The sequence below is a fragment of the Bufo gargarizans genome, chromosome 6 (assembly GCF_014858855.1).
Source record: "Bufo gargarizans isolate SCDJY-AF-19 chromosome 6, ASM1485885v1, whole genome shotgun sequence".
NCBI classification, from domain to species: Eukaryota; Metazoa; Chordata; class Amphibia; order Anura; family Bufonidae; genus Bufo; species Bufo gargarizans.
Window position 1 is genome coordinate 7,190,821 of NC_058085.1, and position 27,501 is coordinate 7,218,321.

The window sequence follows — 27,501 nt, forward strand, 5'->3', positions numbered from 1 at the left end:
CTTCCTCTTCAGATCAATCTTCCTCTTTATATCCGAGTCAGAGATGGCGCCGCTCCACCTGCTGTGTATACTAGTTTCTGCAGGTAACATGCCGCCAGCAGGGAGCGTGACCCCACAACAACATGGGCATGACACAGGAAAGAACATTATACCCTGACACCTCATATATACACATACTGACACAATCACATACACACAGTAACATCTATATACATACATTATATACTCACATATACTGAATATTGAATGCTGTTACACACAGGACGGTATTAACCGACTTCCCTTTTTCCTCATAGTTTCTTCAGAAATCATCAACTGGACAGGTGTCCGTGTGTCTACAGGTGAGTGCCCGCGTCCCTACTGGTGAGTGTCCGTGTGTCTACGGGTGAGTGTCCGCGTGTCTACGGGTGAGTCTCCGCGTGTCTACGGGTGAGTCTCCGCGTGTCTACAGGTGAGTGCCCGCGTCCCTACTGGTGAGTGTCCGTGTGTCTACGGGTGAGTGTCCGCGTGTCTACGGGTGAGTCTCCGCGTGTCTACGGGTGAGTCTCCGCGTGTCTACGGGTGAGTCTCCGCGTGTCTACGGGTGAGTCTCCGCGTGTCTACGGGTGAGTCTCCGCGTGTCTACGGGTGAGTCTCCGCGTGTCTACGGGTGAGTCTCCGCGTGTCTACGGGTGAGTCTCCGCGTGTCTACGGGTGAGTCTCCGCGTGTCTACGGGTGAGTGTCTGCGTGTCTACGGGTGAGTCTCCGCGTGTCTACGGGTGAGTCTCCGCGTGTCTACGGGTGAGTGTCCGCGTGTCTACGGGTGAGTGTCCGCGTGTCTACGGGTGAGTGTCTACGGGTGAGTGTCCGCGTGTCTACGGGTGAGTGTCCGCGTGTCTACGGGTGAGTGTCCGCGTGTCTACAGGTGAGTGTCCGCGTGTCTACAGGTGAGTGTCCGCGTGTCTACCGGTGAGTGCCCGCGTGTCTACCGGTGAGTGCCCGCGTGTCTACCGGTGAGTGCCCGCGTGTCTACCGGTGAGTGCGCATGTCTCTACAATTAACCCCTTCACTGCCCCAGACCACATTTACTCTTTCACTACCTAAGATAACCAGGTATACTCACATTCACCCCTTCATTGCCCTGGACGACCAGGAATACTGATATTTACCCCTTTACTGCCCTAGACCACTAGACAGTCTGTCATTAACTGGTTCATTTCCATAGACCACAGTGTACACTGACAATACATCATCCTTGCCCTACAATCACAATCACATTGGAACTAACCTAATTACTGCCCTAGATCACCTAGTGCACTTACATTAACATCTTTACTCTCTTAACCAAAACATACTACAATTATACCTATATTGCCTTAAACCACCAGGGATCCTTAAATTAACCCCTTCACTGATGTAGACCATTAGAGGTTTTGACATTAACCCCTTCAAAGCCCTAGACCACCAGGAACACTGACAAAAAACTTTTACTGCCCTAGCTCATCGGAACTGCTGACACTAACATCTTTACTGCCTTAGACCACTAGGGACGCAGACATTAATCCCTCTCACTGCTCTAGACCTTCAGAACATTGCTGCCTGCAGGTATAGCCAGGTCACCCTTCCTGGGTGACAGTAAGTGACTCAGTGCCCATCAGTGACCCAGCGGAGATCACATAAACACAAACAAGTCACTGAGCTGCGGCCAGACCGACCCCCAGGAAGATGAGTGCATTAGGCATGGCCTCTTCTGCAGGGCTTCTGTAAAGTGCTGCAGCCATAGGTATATATATACCATAGGCGTGCGCAGCCTATTGCATTAGGGTGTGCACCCTAAAGCACAAACACACACACCGCGCGTGTACAGTCGTGGCCAAAAGTTTTGAGAATGACACAAATATTAGTTTTCACAAAGTTTGCTGCTAAACTGCTTTTAGATCTTTGTTTCAGTGGTTTCTGTGATGTAGTGAAATATAATTACACGCACTTCCTACGTTTCAGAGGCTTTTATCGACAATTACATGACATTTAGGCCTCATGCACACGACCGTTGTGTGCATCCGTGGCCGTTGTGCCGTTTTCTGTTTTTTTTCGCGGACCCATTGACTTTCAATGGGTCCGTGGAAAAATCGGAAAATGCACCGTTTTGCAGCCGAGACCGTGATCCGTGTATCCTGTCCGTCAAAAAAATAAGACCTGTCCTATTTTTTTGACGGACAACGGTTCACGGACCCATTCAAGTCAATGGGTCAGTGAAAACACGGATGCACACAAGATTGGCATCCGTGTCCGTGATCCGTGGCCGTAGGTTACTTTCATACAGGCGGATCCGAAGATCCGTCTGCATAAAAAGCTTTTTCATAGCTGAGTTTTCACTTCGTGAAAACTCAGATCCGACAGTATATTCTAACACAGAGGCGTTCCCATGGTGATGGGGACGCTTCTAGTTAGAATATACAACAAACTGTGTACATGACTGCCCCCTGCTGCCTGGCAGCACCCGATCTCTTACAGGGGGCCGTGATCCGTACAATTAACCCCTCAGGTGCTGCACCTGAAGGGGTTAATTGTGCTATCATAGCCCCCTGTAAGAGATCCGGGCTGCCAGGCAGCAGGGGGCAGACCCCCCTCCCTCCCCAGTTTAAATTTTATTGGTGGCCAGTGCGCCCCCCCTCCCTCCCTCTATTGTATTAATAACATTGGTGGCACAGTGTGCACCCCCCCCGGCCCCCCTCCCTCTCTCTATTGTAATAATAGCATTGGTGGCACAGTGTGCGGCCCCCCCCGGCCCCCCCTCCCTCTCTCTATTGTAATAATAGCATTGGTGGCACAGTGTGCGGCCCCCCCTCCCTCCCTCTATTGCATTAACATTGGTGGCAGTGTGCGCCCCCCCCCCCACTTCCTCCCTCTATTCTTTTAATACATTGGTTGCAGTGTGCGTCCCCCCCCCCTTCCTCCCTCTATTCTTTTAATACATTGGTGGCAGTGTGCGGCCTCCCCTCTCCCCCCCCCCCCAGATCATTGGTGGCAGCGGAGTTCCGATCGGAGTCCCAGTTTAATCGCTGGGGCTCCGATCGGTAACCATGGCAACGAGGACGCTACTGCAGTCCTGGTTGCCATGGTTACTTAGCCTTAGCAATAGTAGAAGCATCATACTTACCTGCTGGCTGCTGCGCTGTGTATGTCCGGCCGGGAGCTCCTCCTACTGGTAAGTGACAGGTCTGTGCGGCGCATTGCTAAAGAACTGTCACTTACCAGTAGGAGGAGCTCCCGGCCGGTCACAGACATCGCAGCAGCAAGCAGGTAAGTATGATGCTTCTACTCCGCTGCCACCAATGAACGGGGGGGGGGGGGGGAGGGGAGGCCTCACACTGCCACCAATGTATTAAAACAATAGAGGGAGGAAGGGGAGGGGCGGGGGGGGGGGGGCGCACACTGCCACCAATGTTAATGCAATAGAGGGATGGGGGGGGGGGGGCGCACACTGCCACCAATGCTATTATTACAATAGAGGGAGGGAGGGAGGGGGGCGGGGGCGCACACTGCCACCAACGCTATTATTACAATAGAGGGAGGGAGGGAGGGGGGGCGCACACTGGGGGGGGGGCCCAGTGACCACCAATGAGTTAAAAACAGGGGGGGGGGTCTGCCCCCTGCTGCCTGGCAGCACCTGCCAGGCAGCAGGGGGCAGTCATGTACACAGTTTTTTAGTATATTCTAACCTGAAGCGTCCCCATCACCATGGGAACGCTTCTGTGTTAGAATATACTGTCGGATCTGAGTTTCACGATGTAGCTCATATCCGACAGTATATTCTAACATAGAGGCGTTCCCATGGTGATGGGGACGCTTCAAAATGTTCGGGTGTCCGCTTGTGAGCTCCGTTTGAAGGCTCTCACAAGCGGACCCGAACGCATCCGTCCAGCCCTAATGCATTCTGAGTGGACGCGGATCCGCTCAGAATGCATCAGTCTGGCAGCGTTCAGCCTCCGCTCCGCTCAACAGGCGGACACCTGAACGCTGCTTGCAGCCTGGCCGTGCGGAGGTAAGCGGATCCGTCCAGACTTACAATGTAAGTCAATAGGGACGGATCCGTTTGAAGATGACACACTGTGGTTCAATTTTCAAACGGATCCGTCCCCCATTGACTTTCAATGTAAAGTCAAAACGGATCCGTCTGAGGCTACTTTCACACTTAGAAATGTTTTAACAATATAATGCAGACGGATCCGTACTGAACGGAGCCACCGTCTGCATTATATGAGCGGATCCGTCTCAGAAGGATCCGCTCTGAACGCAAGTGTGAAAGTAAAGGGACTCCTGATTTTACATTGAAAGTCAATGGGGGCGGATCCGTTTGAAATTGCACCATAAGAACAAGGATTTCAAGCATCACCCTCCTTATAACAGGTCAAGTCTGCCATTTTACCCCAATCAGCCTGACATAATGATCTCCAGCCTTGTGCTCGTCAACATTCTCACCCGAGTTAACAAGACGATTACTGAAATGATCTCAGCAGGTCCTTTAATGACAGCAATGAAATGCAGTGGAAAGGTTTTTTGGGGATTAAGTTAATTTTCATGGCAAAGAAGGACGATGCAATTCATCTGATCGCTCTTCATAACATTCTGGAGTAGATGCAAATTGCTATTATAAAAACTTAAGCAGCAACTTTTCCAATATTTATGTAATTCTCAAAACTTTTGGCCACGACTGTATATATATATATATATATATATATATAGCCTTTATGCCATTAGCCCCCATTATCAGCCCTTATGTCTCATTAGCCCCCATTATGCCTCACATTAGCCCCCATTATGCCTCTCATTAACCCCCATTATGCCTCATTAGCCCCCATTATCAGCCCTTATGCCCCTCATTAGCCCCCATTATGCATCTCATCAGCCCCCATTATGCCCCCAGCAGCCAAATTTTTTATAAAATAAAAAAACACTTACCTCTCTGCTCCTGGATGCCGCCTCTTCTCGCCGCCCGCAGTTTTCTTCCTCCTGATGTCACCCTGTGCGCACGCCTATGATAATGGCCCATATATACACTAGCAGAAGCTGTCTACAACTTTAACCTCCAATATCTCTTTCAGAAAAGTTATCACAGCCTGAATTGACGGTTAAATCTCCCTACGTGATGATCGGACACATGAAGACCATTCACTGCATCTCCAGGAACGGCTCTCTCCCCATCACTTACACCCTATTCATTAATAAGACATTTGTGGAGAAGAGGACGGTGCCAGAGGAGAGAGGAGCCACCTCCAACATCACTGTGGAGCAGAGGACAGTGCCAGAGCAGAGAGGAGCCACCTTCAATGTCACCATCTACAATGAGACTAGCCTCGGACCTTATAAATGCAAAGCCAACAACAGCCTGATGCAACCTGTGTACAGCAAGGAGCTCACATTTACACTACAAGGTGAGTCCAAACATCTACAAAGACCATAAGAAGATGTGCAGGGGTCAAAACCATGGGCTTGTCTGCTTAATACAGTACAGCAAACATATACGATCAGTAGGGTACTGTAGATGTACTGTGCTTGACAGGATATATGGAGAGAGGGTATCCCATCATTATTATATAAAGCTTCTGGCACATTTTATGTAGGATTCTTATCCTAGGAGGAGAAGTGTCCAGATGTAGGTTCTCCATACATATGTCAATAACAGTAGCTCTCCATCTAATATGTCAAACACAAAGAGTTCTTTATATCACATGTCAACCACCAGGAAATCTCCATATAACATGTTAACCACTAGGAACTCTCCATATAGCATGTCAACCACCAGGAGCTCTCCATATAACATGTCAACCACCAGGAGCTCTCCATATAACATGTCAACCACTAGGAACTCTCCAGATAGCATGTCAACCACCAGGAGCTCTCCATATAACATGTCAACCACTAGGAACTCTCCAGATAGCATGTCAACCACCAGGAGCTCTCCATATAACATGTCAACCACCAGGAGCTCTCCATATAACATGTCAACCACCAGGAGCTCTCCATATAACATGTCAACCACCAGGAGCTCTCCATATAACATGTTAACCACTAGGAACTCTCCACATAATGTCAACCATCAGGAGATCTCAATTCTCCCATCTACCAACAAACCCCTCACTGTGTCACAATATATATATATATATATATATGTAATATCCCATATATACACTAGCAGAAGTCTACAACTCCAACCTCCAATATCTCTTTCAGAAAAGTTATCACAGCCTGAATTAACGGTTAAATCTCCCAATGTGATGACCGGACACACGAAGACCATTCACTGCATCTCCAGGAACGGCTCTCTCCCTATCACTTACACCCTATTCATTAACAAGACATTTGTAGAGGAGAGGACAGTGCCAGAGGAGAGAGGAGCCACCTCCAACGTCACTCTGGAGCAGAGGACAGTGCCAGAGGAGAGAGGAGCCACCTTCAATGTCACCATCTACAATGAGACTAGCCTCGGACCTTATAAATGCAGCACAAACAACAGCCTGATGCAACCTGTGTACAGCGAGGAGCTCACATTTACACTACAAGGTGAGTCCAAACATCTACAAAGACCATAAGAAGATGTGCAGGGGTCAAAACCATGGGCTTGTCTGCTTAATACAGTACAGCAAACATATAAGAGCTCTAGGTTTCTGTGCCTTTAATGAGAGGATATATGGAGGGTATCCCATAATTATTATATAAACTGTTGATCTTGAGACAAATGGTTGAGGAAAGGCAATAAAATATCACTTAGAGGGCCTCAACCTGCAACCACCTGTTCCTATATATATATATATGTATATATATACACACACACACACACACACTACTCACAAAAGGTTAGGGATATTTGGCAGCAGACGTTCCCTAATGATGCCACCTCGATGAGCTGGCGCATTGTCCTCCATGAAGATGACATTAGGCCTGTGTTGTTCCTGCAGAGGCTCAATGACTGGATTAATGATGTTCTTCAGGTAGTCTGGGCTGTCACTGGACCATTCACACAGTGTAGGGCAGTTCTGTACTGACTAGACACACCTGCCCACACTGTAACACCGCCACCACCACTTGTCTGGTGACAACAGTGGCTGATGCAGAGCGTTCTGCTTGACGTCTCCAACATCGTTGGCGGCCATCATTTCTGTGCAGTATGAATTGACTTTCATCAGTGAACAGCACTGAGGCCCACTGGTCTAGCACGCAGACCATGCTGATGTAAATGGTTTTGAATGGTCTGACGTGACACTTGGGCGCCTCTCACCTCCCTTAAAAGGAGTCTTTCACTTAGACTGACCATCATAGAACACTAACACCATTATCAGCATTATAGTGCCCATATTGGAATGCTACTTACTGTTTAGCTGTCGCTTATTTTCTTTAAAAAACACTTTTATTCAATTTGCAAATTAGGTCTGAAGGTGCCCAGGGGCGGCGTTCAAGCGGCCGATGCCCAGGGGCGGCGTTGCTATTTATATGAAACCCCTCCCCTTTCACCCCTCGGGCCTGCCCTAGGATTTCTGAAGAACCTAGGGCAGGCCAGTGGGGTGTCATATGAATAGCGACGAGGGGCCTGGGCCCTGGCAGACTGAACGCCGCCCCTGGGCACCTTCAGACCTAATTTGCATATTAAAAGTGTTTTTTCAAGAAAATTAGCGACGGACAGCTAAACAGTAAGTAGCATTCCAAAATGGGGACTATAATGCTGATAATGGTGCTAGTGTTCTATAATGGTCAGTATAGGTGAAAGACTCCCTTGAAATGTGCCTGAAGTTGTGTGACATTCATCATCCAGTTCTGCAGGGCATTGTTCACAATGAAGCGGTCATCAGTGTGGGATGTGGCCATAGGACGTCCACTTCTCTGCCTTTCTGTGACTCTTCCAGTCTCTGTATCTCTGATACAACCTGCTGATGACACTCTGTGACTCTCTAAGCTCAGGGGCCACTTCTGTCTGAGAACATCCTGCTTGAAGCCTCACAATGACAAGGTACTGTTCATCAATTGTTAGGTGTCGTCTTGGTCTCATGATGTCAAAATGTGAGCAGCATGATGAGGAGGACTGTTTAATACCAATTCTAACTGAACCAGGAAATTTATTGGGCGATTCATGGATCAAACACCTGGTGTGAATTTTGCCGTTAAGCTCCTTGTTGTGCAAAATGTACTGAAATATTGAACATTGGACATGTCCATTCAGAGGTTTTGAGAAGGTCACATTAAGTTCTCCTGTAAAGGTTGGAGTGCATTTTAGATTCATCCTCAAATTTCACCCACAAGCCAAAATTAAGCTGTACATGTGGACAAACCTAAGCTCAACCACAGAGGATATGGACTACCACAGGCTCTTCACTGAAGATGCAGACAACCACAAACTCTTCATATGGGATGTGTACAACTATAAGCTCTCCATAAAGGATGTGGACAACCTTAAGCTCTCCATAGAGGATATGGACAAGAGAGATGGCCTTGTGGTTTGCAGAGAACTTTGCGCGTTTGCCGAACATATGGCGATATTTGTCGGCACCATATTCTTTTACACTGTGAAGAACTTTGACCCATGACACATCCATCAGGTGGTACAGGACAGCCAATTGAGATGTTTCAGCACATGGACATACCCGCTACCTTATAAATAAACCCGATCTGGCCGCCATTTTACATTCAGTCTTTTGCCAGTGTAGGGAGAGGTTGCATTTTGGAGCAGGGACAGTTAGGGATACCAAACGCTGGCTAATAGGGCCACAAAAGTCCTTTTAAGGACTGGTAACGCTGTGCTATCGATAGGTGTGATACACAGAGGGGTGCGATATACTTATAATATATCTTCTAACATAGAAAGTATATTATAGTGTATTTATGGGAGAGGCTTAACTGTGACGAGTGGGAGAAGCGCTTCCCCTGACCTAGCTGGCTGTGTTGTGCCGGAAGCCAGGAGTGAGGGTAAGCCTAGTAGTGGGCGTACCCTAAGGGGAGTGTTTGAGAACAGGGGGGGTGGGTGGGTGTGAACAGAAGCGCCCTGAGGAGCTGGAGGCTGGGGTTTAAAAAGGTAAGATGCCCCTCCCACAAATTCAGGCTGACTTTTCAGCCTTCCACTTATGGGAGAGGCTTAACTGTGACGAGTGGGAGAAGCGCTTCCCCTGACCTAGCTGGCTGTGTTGTGCCGGAAGCCAGGAGCGAGGGTAAGCCTAGTAGTGGGCAAAAATAACGAGGAGAGCAGAGTAGTGACGGAAGACTTTAATGCCACTTAGAGAGCAAGGTTACAGAATGCCTGGGAAATTTCTACATGCGGGTTCGGGATGTATCTCGTGAAGCAAGAAGAGCGCCACCTACCCATGCATTTAATCACGTGCGCCGGGACCCCGTTTTTTGACGCTGAGGACGCGGCCCCGATGCGGAGCGAGTGACCTGTGAAGGCCAGCGGGTCATAACCGAGACCTGAGGCCAGAGTTCTAATATGGGACACAAACTGGATTGACGTCAGGGGCCCCCCACGCCAAGGAAGCAGCGGGGCCTCTGGGGAGGCATCCTGCAACAGGGCCAGCAGTTGACGGAGGACCATGACTGGGCACCAATCGTTGGAGGTTTTAAAGAACCTGACCTCCGAGGGTGGACCATGCTGATTGGCCTTCGTGGAAGGGAGCCAGAGGACAAAATGGTCATGGGCCCAGGCCAACTGTCGCACCTGCAACCCCTGCTGTTTAGGGGAGGTGCTGGTGAACTCACCTGGCCTGAGGAACCCGTAAAAACCGAGATACATGGCTGCCTTGATGATCAAACTAGGAGAGTGGCCAAAAGGAAGTCCATCCAGCGCGGACGAGAGTCGCCTGAACATCTCGCCGGAGACAGGCTGCCTGCGGGCGGGAGGGACGACCTCGCACTTCTGGATCCCCCTAAGGGCAGCTTTTACTGCTTGCACTGAAAAGATGGAACCTCCATTTGGGTTACGAAGCATAGCGCAGTGCTGTACCCCCGCTAGGTATAGTTTGATGGTGTTAAATGCCAGCCTGAGGTTGCGGTGACAGTGCGCTATGAACGCCAGGGTGTAGGAGACATCGTCCAAGCCACCTTGCGGGTGGGACCTGGCGAAATCTTCGTAGACCTTGAGGCCGGCTCGGTAGTTTCTGACGGTATTGGAGGAGAGGGAGTGCTGAACCAGGTTCCTGGCGTGGGCAAGGAGGGACTCTAGTCCATCACTAGAGACTGGAAGACCGGAAGGGGGAACCCCGAGGGGTCCGCTCCTGGCAGCACCTGAAAAAAGAGGGGGAAATTAAATCGGGACAGGGCATCTGCCGCCACGTTCTCGACCCCCGGGATATGACTGCAGAACATATGGAAATTATGAGTGAGGGAGAGCCAAACTAGTCTGCGCAGGAGGGACATGATCCTGGGGGGTTTAGCCCGACCTTTTGTGATGATGTCCACCAACGCTTGATTATCGGTGATGAACATCACTGGTGTGTTCGCCCAGCGGTGACCCCATACCTGGGCTGCCGCCACGATGGGGTAGAGCTCCAGGAGGGACAGATGAATTCAGATTTTCGGCGACTGACCAAATTTCTATGGGCCACTGGCCAGCCATCCAATGGGACCCAAAAATAGCGGCATACCCCCGGGACGCAGCGGCGTCCGAGAAAATGGTGGGGTATGACGGTGCCCATGATGGTACGAAAAGGGAGATCCCGTTCCAGGAGGATAGAAACAGGGACCACATGGCCAAGTCCGCCCTGGCATGGCTGTCCAAGTGGACGATGCTGCTCTGGTCAGGAGCCGAAGGCAGGAGCTGGAGCAACCTGGAGGTGAAAGCCCTGCCCTGGGGCATAATTCTGGAGGCGAAATTGAAACGCCCCAGCAGGGACTGGAGCTCCACCCTAGACAGATAGCCCACGGACATGGCGTGGGAAATTGCCGCACGGCAACTCGTCAGTTTTTCCCCCGGGAGGCTGGCCTCCATCCGGATGGAATCCAGGGTGATGCCGAGGAACGTCACCCGATGGGCGGGGCCCTCGGTCTTTGCATGGGCTATCGGGACCTGCAGACAGGAAAAAATCTGGAGAAGAGTAGCCAGGTTGCCCGACCTGCCTTGTGGACCCTCGATGATCAGGAAGTCATCGAGGTAGTGGATGACCGAAGGTAATCCGCCATGGTGAACGAGGATCCAGTGCAGGGCCTTGGCAAATTGGTCGAACAACCAAGGGCTACTCTTTGACCCAAACGTGAGCCTGTTTGCAAAATAATAACGATTGGCCCATTGGAGCCCGTAGTAACCCCATAAGTATGGTTTGACGGGGAGGAGCTTGAAGGCGTCCGAGATGTCCGCTTTTGCCAACCAGGAGCCCCTGCCGGCGTTCACTATCTCTTTGATCGCTTCGTCTATAGAGGAATATTTGATGGAGAATTCCTCGGATGGGATGAGCGAGTTCAGACTGGGGACGGCAGAGGCATGAGGCGCGGACAGGTCATATATTAACCTTTTTTTATTTGTATTTTTTTTGGACACCAGACCAATGGGGTTGATGCGCCAAGAAGAAAATGGTATCGACTCAAGCGGACCAATTAGGAACCCTTTGTCGACTTCCGCTAGGAGCAACTCTTCAACCGCTGCCGGGTCTTCAGAAGCCGACCTCAGGTTGCCGCCCTCCCAAGACGTCTGCGGCAGGGCGATGAGGCCCGTGTGAAATCCTTCTGTGAAACCGGACAGCAAGAACTGCACAAACCCCCTATCGGGGTGGTCCTGCAGAAGGATTCCAAGGAGGTCCAGGTCAATGTCGGCTAGTCATAGCTGCTTTGCCGACCTCTTGGGACAGGCGGAACGCGGGTGAGCCCTGAAACACTGGGAGCAGACATGGAGGGCCCTGCAACTGTTGAAACCGCAACCGTTCATGTTGTAATTATTGCAGACCTGGGACTTGCCCAGGTACACGATGGGCCTGCCCAGTTTGTCCACTCCGGGGGTGCCCAGTTGGAGACCTGAGGAACCAGGCAGGGACCTATCCTGGACAGGGTTGACCGCGTTCGGACACCAGTCCATGGAATGGAAGATGGACTGGCACCCTGCGCAGGACGGGGCCCTGAGACCCGCGAAGTGGCGACAGAACAACTCCATGTCTATATTCGCCCAATTGGTGACGAACTGGAATTGAGCCAGGGCAGCCGCAGCCTTCGCAGAGAAGGAGCGGTGATAGTCATAGAATGACGCGCCACCGTACTTATGCCCCAGATCGGTGACCAGATAGAGGTAGGAATCCAGTTCCTCCCTTCTTGTGGGTTGGGCCGAGCACACAACATCCCTGAACAGGCTGAACGCCAAAACAAATTCCGGGATGGTGAGCTTTCGGTTCAGCCTCGCGTCCTTGGCCCTCAGGACAAGGGAGACGTCACCGCAGTTGATAACCCTGTTCTCAGGGAGGTCCTGTGAGGCGATAAGAATGGACGCCAAGTTCACGTCCTTTCCCGCCAGTATATCCTTCTTAATGCCGTCCGGGATGAAATGAGCCGGGGACACTCTGGGAGTGAAAATGGCCGTACCTACGGAGGCCGACTGAGGAACCACGGACTCGGCCGGAGGTTGGGAAGCCTGGGGGGGGGGGGGGGGTCGGGGCCCGGGACTCCAGTACCGAAAACCCTGGACTGGGCATCAGTCACCATGCCGACCAAGGAGTCAACGGTGGCTTGCAGATGCCTCAAAGACTGTTGGGTGTCCGTGGTGCTCGGCTGGACGCCTGACGGACCCGGGGTGGTCATCAACCGCTTGTACAACTCTGCTTTGCCCCCGTCTATTGAGCTCCGCGATCAGCCTGGGAATCGTCCAGCTTCTCAGGGACGTGTTGCCCGGCTGGCCTGAGACGGACGATCCAGGGAGAGACATGGTGTCCTCTATGTCAGAGTTATGTGACATGCTTGAACCTGTAAAGAAAGAAATGGTCCCGAATAACTATATGTGATCAGAACGTAGAACGACTGGCGCCTGCGAGAAGGCTTGAGTCGGTCTGGGCAACGTACCTGGCTCAGAGGCTACTACCTGAACCGATGTGTTGGGTCACCTGACCTTGATCCAAAAGTCGTACGGTGAACGATCAGGACACGTTCCTGAGAGGCAATTCGTGAGTTCGGAAGGAAAAGAGAACATAACTGAGGAGTGTGCCGGTACTGGGTGACCAGGAGGCCGAGGTAGGTGTGAGCCTGGACGAACCAGGAGACAGAGAAAGGTGCGGGCCTGGGCGATCCAGGAGGCAGAGGTAGGTATGAGCCTGGGAGCCAGGAGGTAGAGGTAGGTGTGAGCCTGGACGAACCAGGAGACAGAGGTAGGTATGAGCCTGGGTGATCCAGGAGATGGAAGAAGGTAGTAGATGAGACAGCAGTATATAACGTGAAGTACATACATATAACATATGACACTGACGCCCCCAAGGAGTACATGACTGCAGTGAGCGTTTGGTGACCGCTGAATGGGTATGGCGAGGAATGATGGCCTGGCCTACTTGTGGTGAGACCCCCATTTTTTTTTTTTTTTTTTTTATTTATTTTTTTTAAAATATATATATATTTATTTTTTTTAAATATATTTTTTTTTTTTTTTTTTTAAAATATATATATATATATATATATATATATTTTTTTTTTTTTTTTTTTTGAGGGCATGGGTCATCGTTGCCCGGGGGCTAGATACCCTTGCTTGCCGCGTGTGGCCTCTTTGACGGGGGTGCCAGCCTGGGGGCAATAGACCTAATGGGAACACTAAAAAACAGAAAATGTTTACTCCAGGGGTCAGGTTTCAGGCATAGACACAAGCTTCTGTGAAATCATGCTACACTGTGAATTCACTTTAACAAACATCTGCCAATGGCCTATCAAACATGAGGAGGGATCCATAGAAAAAATGGCCCAACAGTTTGTGCTTAAATTTTATTAGCAAGTGATGTGTATCTATGCCGAGGCCTGACAGAAGCACTCCGGCGTGCGCTCCAAGCTGGAACGCACGCCGAACCCATGACCAGGCCCGGCCGAGGGATGCCGGCGTGCGGTCCAAGCTGGAACGCACGCCGACCACGTGACCCGGCCTATGCCCCGCGGCGGATTTCCGGCATGCGCTCCACGCTGGGACGCACGCCGGACTGCAGCGGAGCCGGGTGAGGACGGGGGCCGAGTGGAGAGGGGGACCCGCGGGCCAGACCCTGCCCCCCCTGCTGTCTCGGGGGGAGTTGGAGCAAGGCAAAACACAGATTAACGTACAGACTATATGCAAGTTGTATTTCAATGGGAATTGAATGTAATCATTAGTACACGTGGAACACAGGAGGGAACCAAGGAATAACCAGAAGCAATTTTGAGGCAAACTGTGTATCGGCATGCGTTCCACGCTGGGACGCACGCCAACTCTAGGAGCCGGGAGTATGTGACCGCGGCTGATGGAGCCCTTGTGGCGCATTGTTTGCGCAGAATTACCTCTCCTGAAGAGGAGACGGCAGTGTATAACAGCGAAACGAACCAGACGAAAGCTACTCACGACGTGCACGGATGCAGTACCAGAGCAAGCGACTCCTTATCCAGACTGTGAACAGAAGCGCCCTGAGGAGCTGGAGGCTGGGGTTTAAAAAGGTAAGATGCCCCTCCCACAAATTCAGGCTGACTTTTCAGCCTTCCACTTGTATTGTGCGGCAGTTGTGTGCGGTTCTGCTACGATACTGCAGCTATATATAGGGACAAGCGCTATTGGAACCAATCATTTCTACTGGTGTGATTTACCAGTTGCCCCAAAAAAAAAACTGATTGAGGCAGGGGTGTTATATACCAATAATATACTTTCTATATAGTGCATTTAGGTAGTGCAGCATTTGTTTGCGGTTTTGTGACGTTACCGCATCTACACAGAGTGACAAACGTTATTGGAACAAATAATTTCTACTGGTGTGATTTACCAGTTGCGTCCCCAAAAAAGTAAAAAAAAAAAAAAAAAAGTGGGCTACAGTAAAATTGCTATTCAGTGATCATATAATGCACTTCGAGCCACATAATCACAATATATTTTCTGTCAGGTGAATGCTTAATTTTTGTGGCCTGTACTCCCGTGGCCTAAAATAAAAAATTTCTAGGCTCCAGCAGAGCACATTTCAGAGAATTTCCCTTTAAGACGCATTAAAATGGCCCCTGATTAAAATACATATTTTTTGTGGGAATTTTTGTCATTGATCCCCCTCTGTTATGTCACTGTCCATGTTGTGGGACTATTTGTGCACTTCTACTAAGTAGTTGGTGGCTGCAAATATGAGCTGAAGGTTTTTCAGCTTCACCTGCCATTAAAGTGAATGGGGCCCGCGTTCACAAACCGTCCCGGCCGATGTTTGTCCATCACTAATGGACAACTCTACACTCTACATAGGGGGATGTGGTCAACCCTACACTCTACATAGGGGGATGTGGACAACCCTACACTCTACATAGGGGGATGTGGACAACCCTACACTCTACATAGGGGGATGTGGTCAACCCTACACTCTACATAGGGGGATGTGGACAACCCTACACTCTACATAGGGGGATGTGGACAACCCTACACTCTACATAGGGGGATGTGGACAACCCTACACTCTACATAGGGGGATGTGGACAACCCTACACTCTACATAGGGGGATGTGGACAACCCTACACTCTACATAGGGGGATGTGGACAACCCTACACTCTACATAGGGGGATGTGGACAACCCTACACTCTACATAGGGGGATGTGGACAACCCTACACTCTACATAGGGGGATGTGGACAACCCTACACTCTACATAGGGGGATGTGGACAACCCTACACTCTACATAGGGGGATGTGGACAACCCTACACTCTACATAGGGGATGTGGACAACCATAAACCCTACATAGGGAATGTGGACAACCATAAACTCTACATAGGGGATGTGGACAACCATAAACCCTACATAGGGGATGTGGACGAACATAAGCTCTCTATAGAGGATGCTGATAACCATAGGGTCTCTATAGATGATATGGACTACCATAGGCTCTCCATTATGGATATGGACAACCAAAAGCTCTCCATAAGGGATGTGGAGAACCATAAGCTCTACATAGAGATAGTGGCCAAACATAGGCTCTCCATAGAGGCGAACAGCCATAAGCTATTCAAACAGGATGTAAACAACCAAAATCTCTCCATATGGGATGTTGACAACCATAAGCACTACATATGGTATAGGGATAACTATACGCTTCATGATAATTTGGAAAACCATAGGTTCAACATAGATAATGTGGATAACCATAAGCTCTACATAGAGGATGCACACAAGCATAATGTTTTCAAATAGGATGTGGACAATCATAAGCTCTTCATATGGGATGAGGACAACCATATGCTCTCTATAAATGATGTGGCCAACCATGAACTCTCCATAGAGGAAATAATCATGGATATGCACAAAAACACAATAGATGCAAACATTACATACAGTGGATATTAAAAATGTCAGGGTGCTGTGATGTAAAAAAAAATGAGACAAAGATAAATAATTTCAGAACTTTTTCCACCTTTAATGTGACCTATAAATGGTACAACTCAATTGAAAACCAAACTGAAATCTTTTAGGTGGAGGGAAGAAAAATATAAAAATAAAATAATATGGTTGCATAAGTGTGCACACCCTTAAACTAATACTTTGTTGAAGCACCTTTTGATGTTATTACAGCACTCAGTCTTTTTGACTGGGTATGAGTCTATCAGCATGGCACATTTTGACTTGGCAAGATTTGCCCGCTCTTATTTGCAAAAACACTCCAAATCTGTCAGATTTTGAGGGCATCTCCTGGGCACAGCCCTCTTCAGATCACCCCACAGATTCTCAATCGGATTCGGGTCTGGGCTCTGGCTGGGCCATTCCAAAACTTTAATCTTCTTCTGGTGCCGCCATTCCTTTGTTGATTTGGATGTATGCTTTGGGTCGTTGTCATGCTGAAAGATGAAGTTCCTCTTCATGTCCAGCTTTCTAGCAGAAGCCTGAAGGTTTTGGGCCAATATTGACTGGTATCTGGAACTGTTCAGAATTCCCTCTAGCTTAACTAAGGCCCCAGTTCCAGCTGAAGAAGAACAGCCCCTTGGCATGATGCTGCCACCACCATGCTTCACTGTGGGGATGGGGTTCTTCTGGTGATGTGCAGTGTTGTTTTGCACCAAATATATCTTTTGGAATTATGGCCAAAAAGTTCAACCTTGGTTTCATCAGACCATAACACCTTTTCCCACATGCTTTTGGGAGACTTCAGAGGTGTTTTTGCAAAATGTAGCCTGGCTTGGATGTTTTTCTTGGTAAGAAAGGCTTTCGTCTTGCCCCTCTGCCCCATAGCCCAGACATATGAAGAATACGGGAGATTGTTGTCACATGGACCACACAGCCAGGACTTGCCAGATATTCCTGCAGCTCCTTTAATGCTGCTGTAGGCCTCTTGGTCGCCCCCCAGACCAGTTTTCTTCTCGTCTTTTCATCAGTTTTGGAGGGACGTCCAGTTCTCGGTAATGTCACTGTTGTGCCATATTTTCTCCACTTGATGATGACTGTCTCCACTGTGTTCCATGATATATCTAATGCCTTGGAGATTCTTTTTTACCCTTCTCCTGACTGATACCTTCTATGCTTCTGATGCTTTGGAAGCTCTCTGTGGACCATGACTTTTGCTGTGGGAAGAGACTAAGAACATTTCAGGAAAGACCAACTAGAGCAGCTGAACTTTATTTGGGGTTAATCAGCGGGCACTTTACATGATGGCCGGTGTATGCTGACTCCTATTTAACAGGATTGTGAATGTGATTGCTGAATTCTGAACACAGCTACATCCCCAGTTATAAGAGGGTGTGCACACTTATGCAACCACATTATTTTATTTTCCTCCACCTAAAGATTTCAGTTTGTTTTTCAATTGAGTTGTACAGTTTATAGGTCACATTAAAGGTGGAAACATTTCAGAAATTATTTATCTTTGTCTAATTTTTTTTTACAGCCCAGAAACCTGACATTTTAACAGGGGTGTGTAGACTTTGTATATCCACTGTAAATTGTTGATTAGGTGGTACATATAGCTGTGCGGGCTCCTCCTCTCATTGGTTGCTTGGTGCACACAGAGGTGACTAGGAGCAGCACACTATATGTGCAGGGTCTCCTTTCCTGACTGTAGATGCCCAACAGCATAGGGAAAGTAGGACCTGCCTGACTGAGACCACCGTGGCGCTGGTCAGCAGCAGAGATGTGTTTGATCAAACTATATTGTCTGGGAGTCTAAGATTTTATCACATCACAGTGAGTGCTTAGTCCATATATAATGTTTTTTCCTCATAAATATTGCCATGTACGTCTGCATATTTGGTTATCATATCGTGCAGGTTGTTTTGTATCTTCTTCTGTGATTTTTTTTCTCCATAAAGGATGTGGACTCCCATAAGCGCTCCATAGATGATATGAAGTACCAGAGGCTCTCCACTAAGGATGTGGACAACAAGAATTTCCCCGAAGAGAATGTGGACAAACATAAGCTCTCCATAGATGATGTGGACAAGTTCAACCATGGGCTCTCCATAGAAGATGGTGACAACCATAAGCTCTCCACAGAAGATGTGGACAACCATAAGCTCTACATATGGGATGTGGACAACTAAAAACTTCTGTACAGATCATGTGGAAAACCATAGGTTCTACATAGAGGAGGTGGACAATCATAAGCTCTACCTAGAGAACGTGGGCAACAAACTTTTTATATGAAATATAGACTACCATAGTCTCTCCATATGGAATGTGGAAAGCCATAATCTCTCCATAGATGATGTGTATAAGCATAAGGTCTAAATAGAGGATGCCATGGACAACCATAGGCTCTCCACTAAGGATGTGGACAACCATAAGTTCTCGTTAAGAGTATGCAAACAACATGGATTCCAACCATAGGCTCTACACAGAGGATGTGGACAACCATAGGCTCTACACAGAGGATGTGGACAACCATAGGCTCTACACAGAGGATGTGGACGACCATAGGCTCTACACAGAGGATGTGGACGACCATAGGCTCTACACAGAGGATGTGGACGACCATAGGCTCTACACAGAGGATGTGGACGACCATAGGCTCTACACAGAGGATGTGGACGACCATAGGCTCTACACAGAGGATGTGGACAACCATAGGCTCTACACAGAGGATGTGGACAACCATAGGCTCTACACAGAGGATGTGGACAACCATAGGCTCTACACAGAGGATGTGGACAACCATAGGCTCTACACAGAGGATGTGGACAACCATAGGCTCTACACAGAGGATGTGGACAACCATAGGCTCTACACAGAGGATGTGGACAACCATAGGCTCTACACAGAGGATGTGGACAACCATAGGCTCTACACAGAGGATGTGGACAACCATAGGCTCTACACTGAGGATGTGGACAACCATAGGCTCTACACTGAGGATGTGGACAACCATAAAGTGTTCACTAATGTGGCCACCAAAAGGCTCTACATACAGAAGTAGACAACCTTATCCATAGATGTGGACAACCATAAACCTTTCATACGGTATGTGGACAGCCATAAGTTCTCCAAATGGGATGTGGACAACCATAAGCTCTCCATAGTTGAATGAACAACCAAAAGTTCTACACAGAGGACGCGGACAACCATCAGCTCCTTCATAGTAAATGTTCAAAAGCATAAGTCCTCTATTGGTGAGGACACTAAGCTCTCCATATGTGATGTGGACAATCATAAACTCGATATAAAGGATGTTGACAGCCAAATGCTGACCATATGTGATGTGGACAACCATGAGCCTTCCGTAGTGGATGTAGACAAACATAAGCTCTTAGAAGAAAACAACTAGCAGCTTTCTATATGGATGAGAAGAACCATAAGCTTGCCATATGGGTTGTGGCAAACTAGAACTAGATGACTTCCACTCAATATTATACCCTACGATTGTCAGATATTAAAAAGAAAAAAAGAAAGAAAAAAAAAAAAAAAGATGGTGTAACTAACTGTTCTGTCCTTGAAGGTCTATCGGGAGTCGAAGAGTGGTCTGACATGTCGCTCCAATGATTGAGAAGAGAACCGGCTGTACGAATACATAGAAATGTATTATACTGGTGAAACTCGAAAAATTAGAATATCGTGCAAAAGTTCATTTATTTCAGTAATGCGACTTAAAATTAGAATATTGTGAAAAGGTTCAATATTCTCGCCTCAAAGTGTCACACTCTGGTCAGCTAATTAATCCGTACCCCCCGAGCAAAGGGGACCTGAGATTGTGACTTTGGGGTTTCACAAACTGTAAGCCATAATTATCCCAATATACCAAATAAAGGCTTGGAATCTCTCGCTTTGCCTGTAATGAGTCTCATGTGTTAGCTTCACCTTTTAGGTTGCATTACTGAAATAAATAAACTTTGCACAATATTCTAATTTTCGGGTTTCACCTGTATATCTAGGACCAAAGATACAAGAACAGATGCTACAGAATTTGAATAAACTTCATTTACACAAGGACACCCCCAAAATCTGCGGTGTTCAATGGTCTAGTTATAGAGGAACTCTAGGAGAGGGAGAATATTACATGTAAGGGGTCACATTTATAAACAGTGTAATGTGAATAACAGATTTTTTCTGACATTCTATTCATAGTGGAAAAGAACAGACGAGGGTACCTGGAGTGGCTGATCCCGGTCCTCATACTGATTGGGATCCTGGTGATCATTGCATTTATAGGAATTGCCAGACATAAGAAAGGTGAGTCCAATATCTGACCAATATAACAATAAGGCTTCACCCTGAGACATGCAATACCTTCCTGCTGAGCTTCTGCCTATATACAGCAGCAATTCCAAGCAAGCAAAGCTTCTCTATGTACAAGAATATAACTACTATAATACTGCTCCTGTGTACAAGAATATAACTACTATAATACTGCTCCTATGTACAAGAATATAACTACAATAATACTGCTCCTATGTACAAGAATATAACTACTATAATACTGCCTCCTATGTACAAGAATATAACTACTATAATACTGCTCCTATGTACAAGAATATAAATACTATAATACTGGTCCTATGTACAAGAATATAACTACTATAATACTGCCTCCTATGTACAAGAATATAACTACTATAATACTGCTCCTATGTACAAGAATATAACTACTATAATACTGCTCCTGTGTACAAGAATATAACTACTATAATACTGCTCCTATGTACAAGAATATAACTACAATAATACTGCTCCTATGTACAAGAATATAACTACTATAATACTGCCTCCTATGTACAAGAATATAACTACTATAATACTGCTCCTATGTACAAGAATATAAATACTATAATACTGGTCCTATGTACAAGAATATAACTACTATAATACTGCTCCTATGTACAAGAATATAACTACAATAATACTGCCTCCTATGTACAAGAATATAACTACTATAATACTGCTCCTATGTACAAGAATATAACTACTATAATACTGCCTCCTATGTACAAGAATATAACTACTATAATACTGCTCCTATGTACAAGAATATAACTACTATAATACTGCCCCTATGTACAAGAATATAACTACTATAATACTGCTCCTATGTACAAGAATATAACTACTATAATACTGGTCCTATGTACAAGAATATAACTACTATAATACTGCTCCTATGTACAAGAATATAACTACTATAATACTGCCTCCTATGTACAAGAATATAACTACTATAATACTGCTCCTATGTACAAGAATATAACTACTATAATACTGCTCCTCTGTACAAGAATATAACTACTATAATACTGCCCCTATGTACAAGAATATAACTACTATAATACTGCCTCCTATGTACAAGAATATAACTACTATAATACTACCTCCTATGTACAAGAATATAACTACTATAATACTGGTCCTATGTACAAGAATATAACTACTATAATACTGCCTCCTATGTACAAGAATATAACTACTATAATACTGCTCCTATGTACAAGAATATAACTACTATAATACTGCTCCTATGTACAAGAATATAACTACTATAATACTGCTCCTATGTACAAGAATATAACTACTATAATACTGCCTCCTATGTACAAGAATATAACTACTATAATACTGCTCCTATGTACAAGAATATAACTACTATAATACTGCTTCTATGTACAAGAATATAACTACTATAATACTGCTTCTATGTACAAGAATATAACTACTATAATACTTCTCCTATGTACAAGAATATAACTACTATAATACTGCCTCCTATGTACAAGAATATAACTACTATAATACTACTCCTATGTACAAGAATATAACTACTATAATACTGCTCCTATGTACAAGAATATAACTACTATAATACTGCCTCCTATGTACAAGAATATAACTATTATAATACTGTCATGTACTATACAACTGGCTGGATATAATATTATCTTTAGGCAGGGCGAGGCGTGAGGAGGATCAGTATTGTGTTGTGGGACCAATAAACGGAAGAGAAGGTGAGTAGAAGACATTCTGCTTGTGCCCGTTAAATTACTGTGGAGCTGAGCAGACTCTGTATTAGCAGGGGGTGACTGGGGATGATTCTAATGTGAATTTTATGTGTTGAATTCTAACAATAATCTGTTTTCCCTTAGTCCTAACAGCAGCACAGTACTGAGGTATTTCTGTCGCTGTGGCAGATTAGACACCCCTGACCCTATATAAGGATTTCTAGCCCCTCCCACCCCACGTTCCTTATAAAGAAGTACAGCTGCATGCCACATCTGATGCAGCAGGACCAGACATTAATCAGCCCGAGGTGTACACAGCTCTAGCAGAGGGGCACTAACAAAATTAGGCGAATCAAAGTTCTGCATGAAGCAAGCCAGCCTAATGGCAGCCATAAACTATCAACCCAAGCTAGGTATGGCAGCCAGGGGTGGAATAGGAAAATATCGTGGCCCTATATTGTAGGCTTGTCCAAACTGACCAGAGACGAGGCCAACTCCAGATGGGCAGGGACAAGTCAAGCAGGAAGGGTCAATTCATGTAGGCAGAGAAATCTCAAGTAGGCAGGGGCAAGTCAAGTAGGCATAGACAAATCCAGGAGGCATAGGCAAAACAAGAAGGCAGGGACAACGCAAGTAGGCATAGGCAAATCTCAGAGGTATGGGCAAAACAAGTAGGAAGGAACAAGTCAAGTAGGCAGGGGCAGCTCAAATAGGCATGGGCAAAGTAAGGAGGCATGGACAAAGCAAGCAGGCAGGGGCAGCTCAAGTAGGCACGGACAGCTCAAGTAGGCAGGGGTAAAGCTCAAGTAGGCAGGGGCAGCTCAAGTAGGCACGGACAGCTCAAGTAGGCACGGACAGCTCAAGTAGGCACGGACAGCTCAAGTAGGCATGGACAAGCACTGTTGGTTAGGAATTCAAGGGGTTATCCAGTTTCTAAAAAAAACTTTAAAAAAATCAACATATGCCAGACCCCTCACCGGTAATATACTTACCCCGCTCCCCGCGCCACTCCTGGGGTCCCTGCACTGCCGCTTCTCCCTGCACATGGAGGAAAACATCCGATGTCAGGGAGGGGGGGGGTAGCTAATGGCAGGCGGAGACGAGCCTCCCTAGTGTCACCCGCAATGCTAAGCAGGCTCGTCCCCGTCTGCCATTGGCTGCTCCCCCCCCCCCCACCCGACGTTTTCATCCGTGTGCAGGGAGAAGCAGCCGCGGCGGTGCGGGAACCAGGAGCGGGGTAAGTATGCTACCTGTGAGGGGCCCGACGTGTGTGGGGGGGGTTGAGAAATTGGATAACCCTTTTAAGGTAAATATAAATGTCTCCTATTTGTAGATGGGAGTAAGCAGTGCGAGGATCAGGACATAGAGTACTGCAGTATGGCGCTGAGGGGACCACCCAGAGGTAAGTGTTCTTATAAGAACGGTAACCTTTTGTTCTCTGATGTCAGCTCTGGCTGCAGTATGTGCAGCAACGTCATCCAGACTCGGGACAATTCCTGCAGTTTTGACCTGTGCAAATAAAACCTACGAAATTGAAAAATCACGTCAAGTCCATGTTACCCTCCCCTGGAGCCATGTACACTTAGGCCTAGTTCACACTTCAGTGATCTGGTCAGTGACTTCCATCAGTGATTGCTACACAGAGAAGAGACATAAAGGAACAAGTTGTTCATGTTCTGTGTTCTTAACCCGCACCTTGTTTTGGCTCACAATCACTGATGAAAATGATCAAATTACAGAAGTGTGAACTAGGCCTCATACAGGGATTTCTTCTCCAGCCTGTAATCATGTCAACCACTGCCCCACCCTCCTCCTCCAAGCGGGCTGAGGTCACAGGGTGCTTTGATATCTCAGGTGGTGCAGCAGCTAGAGATGTGAGCCAGGTCTTGTTTTAAATCTGACAATCTAAGCTTTAAAACAAGACCAGGATCACATGGCTAGTCACCACAAGGTCAAAGATACAGCCTTTAGTACATGAGTCGGAAGCGAGAGCTGCAGATATCTTAACGGTTGTATCTTGGGATGTTTCACAGCTACCTCCAGGATTCTGGTCTTGTTTTAAAGCTTAGACTGTCAGATTTAAAACAAGACAGGGTGATATATCTAGCTTCTACACTTCTTAGATCCAGACATCCGTGGCAAGGACATATTAGATGGTACTCAAGTGCCACCTTGTGAGGACATGAGATATGTCCTTGGCAGGTAAAGGGTTAAGCACTGATCCCTCACACTGTGTTAGTCTAATGCACTTATGTTTGCTGTTCCAGCTGCCATCAGGACTGAAGAGTCGGTGGAATACATGGAAGTGGCGTTAAAAAGATCCTAGTACGATCAATATAGGTAAAAAATGGTGGGACTGTCCATACCAAGTTACTACGTATAGGTCTACACAACTCTCTGCGGACTCCAGACTGACACATCCGTTCCGTTTGGTTGCGTACCCATCGTGGACAGCGTTTTTCTGATCCGTCATGACACACAATGTAAGTCAATGAGGACGGATCCGTTTTCTCTGACAATAGAAAACGGATCCGTTCCCAGTTGACTTTCAATGGTGGTCATGATGGATTCGTCTTGGCTATTTTAAAGATAATACAACCGGATACGTTCAAAATGGATGCAGGCGGCTGTATTATCAGTAATGGAAGCGTTTTTTGCTGATCCATCAAAAACGCTGGTGTGAAAGTAGCCTTACCTGCACTGATACACTGTAACAACCAGGACAGAACACAGATTTGTGCCGTTAAGTTTAGCTCACAGAGCATTGTCTGCACTGACACAGTACAAAGCCCTTAGCTCTACGTCAGCTATTCAGCCTCTGAACATAAAAATGTCAGCATCCAGTGGTTTTCACCCCAGAGTGAGGCTGTCAGTGGAGCGTCTTAGGACAACGGTCCAGACTTTTCAGCTGACTCCTCTAGAAATACAGGGTTCAGGGACCCCCCAACACCTGGAACGGGTAATTCCATCTGGGAAAACTCTGACATATTGATAGGAGAAGCCAAAAATGTACGAGAGCTGTGGCTCCCCGCTCCTGTCTGACGAACAGAGCACGGCATAACCATATCCCAGATGGGAATACCCTGTAGTTAATGCACTAGAGGGAGCTACCTGCTGAGGGATTTACACAGTACAGCTACCACTGAATTCTATGATAAATCTGTATGTAGTGAGCTCCCTCTAGTGGTGGCTGTATGATCTGTATGTAGTGAGCTCCCTCTAGTGGTGGCTGTATGATCTGTATGTAGTGAGCTCTCCCTAGTGGTGGCTGTATAATCTGTATGTAGTGAGCTCCCCCTAGTGGTGGCTGTATAATCTGTATGTAGTGAGCTCCCCGTAGTGGTGGCTGTATAATCTGTATGTAGTGAGCTCCCCCTAGTGGTGGCTGTATAATCTGTATGTAGTGAGCTCCCCCTAGTGGTGGCTGTATAATCTGTATGTAGTGAGCTCCCTCTAGTGGTGGCTGTATAATCTGTATGTAGTAAACTCCCCCTAGTGATGGCTATATAATCTGTATGTAGTGAGCGCTCTCTAGTGATGGCTGTATAATCTGTATGAAGTGAGCTCCCCCTAGTGGTGGCTGTATAATCTGTATGTAGTGAGCTCCCCCTAGTGGTGACTGTATAATCTGTATGTAGTAAACTCCCCCTAGTGATGGCTGTATAATCTGTATGTAGTGAGTGCCCCCTAGCGGTGGCTGTATAATCTGTATGTAGTAAACTCCCCCTAGTGGTGGCTGTATAATCTGTATGTAGTGAGCTCCCTCTAGTGGTGGCTGTATAATCTGTATGTAGTGAGCTCCCCCTAGCGGTGGCTGTATAATCTGTATGTAGTGAGTGCCCCCTAGCGGTGGCTGTATAATCTGTATGTAGTAAACTCCCCCTAGTGGTGGATGTATATTCTGTATGTAGTGAGCTCCCCCTAGTGGTGGCTGTATAATCTGTATGTAGTGAACTCCCTCTAGTGGTGGCTGTATAATCTGCATGTAGTGAGCTCCCCCTAGTAGAGCTGTATAATCTATATGTAGTGAGCTCCCTCTAGTGGTGACTGTATAATCTGTATGTAGTGAGCTCCCCCTAGTAGAGCTGTATAATCTGTATGTAGTGAGCTCCCCCTAGCGGTGGCTGTATAGTCTGTATGTAGTGGGCTCCCTCTAGTGGTGGCTGTATAATCTGTATGTAGTGAGCTCCCTCTAGCGGTGGCTGTATAATCTGTATGTAGTGAGCGCCCTCTAGCGGTGGCTGTATAGTCTGTATGTAGAGAGCTCCCCCTAGTGGTGGCTGTATAGTCTGTATGTAGAGAGCTCCCCCCAGTGGTGGCTGTATAATTTATATGCAGTGAGCACCCTCTAGTGGTGGCTGTATAATTTATATGTAGTGAGCTCCCTCTAGTGGTGGCTGTATAATTTATATGTAGTGAGCTTCCTCAAATGGTGACTGTATAATCTGTATGTAGTGAGCTCCCTCTAGTGGTGGCTGTATAATCTGTATGTAGTGAGCTCCCCCTAGTGGTCGCTGTATAATCTGTATGTAGTGAGCTCCCCCTAGTGGTCGCTGTATAATCTGTATGTAGTGAGCTCCCTCTAGTGGTGGCTGTATAATCTGTATGTAGTGAGCTCCCCCTAGTGGTGGCTGTATAATCTGTATGTAGTGAGCTCCCTCTAGTGGTGACTGAAGGTAGCAGAATGTTATCATGTAACCATCTCCATGCAGAGGATTTGGAGCTTTGTTTCAGTAAAACTAATGGGCAGGAGGACATCACAGATGTGTCCATTTCTATTCCAGAGTCGTCGGGTGGCCATGACACCTCAGACACTATAGTGGCTATAACAGAGGGCGAAGATGTGACTACACCCAGGTTTATTGCACAGAATCGCTGACCAGCGTCTCATCCTTGTCTTGTGGATGATGGGAGTATTCATTTCCGCAGTCTATAAATATTTACATGAAAGCACCCCGTGTCTGAGTCTTC

The 27,501-nt window shown here is 47.1% G+C and overlaps 1 protein-coding gene across 2 annotated transcripts; it reads left to right on the plus strand.

The window, feature by feature from the left end:
* Positions 1–27,480, plus strand: MILR1 (mast cell immunoglobulin like receptor 1). Of its 2 annotated transcripts, XM_044298242.1 has the most exons (9): positions 1–83; positions 297–341; positions 5,086–5,415; positions 6,215–6,544; positions 20,669–20,773; positions 22,477–22,536; positions 23,864–23,932; positions 24,798–24,870; positions 27,315–27,480. In XM_044298242.1, the coding sequence occupies exons 1-8, from the start codon at positions 44–46 to the stop codon at positions 24,854–24,856; spliced, it is 1,038 nt and encodes a 345-aa protein (XP_044154177.1). In that variant the 5' UTR covers positions 1–43; the 3' UTR covers positions 24,857–24,870; positions 27,315–27,480. The 2 variants fall into 2 exon arrangements, with proteins under 2 accessions (XP_044154177.1, XP_044154178.1); XM_044298243.1 differs by lacking the exon at positions 6,215–6,544.
* The last annotated feature ends 21 nt before the right edge of the window (positions 27,481–27,501 follow it).

Coding starts and splice junctions, on each gene's coding strand:
- MILR1 (XM_044298242.1), top strand. CDS start 44: ATGGCGCCGCTCCACCTGCTGTGTATACTAGTTTCTGCAG. Junction 5,416..6,214: donor GCTCACATTTACACTACAAG/GTGAGTCCAAAC, acceptor TATCTCTTTCAG/AAAAGTTATCACAGCCTGAA. Junction 20,774..22,476: donor AATTGCCAGACATAAGAAAG/GTGAGTCCAATA, acceptor TATTATCTTTAG/GCAGGGCGAGGCGTGAGGAG.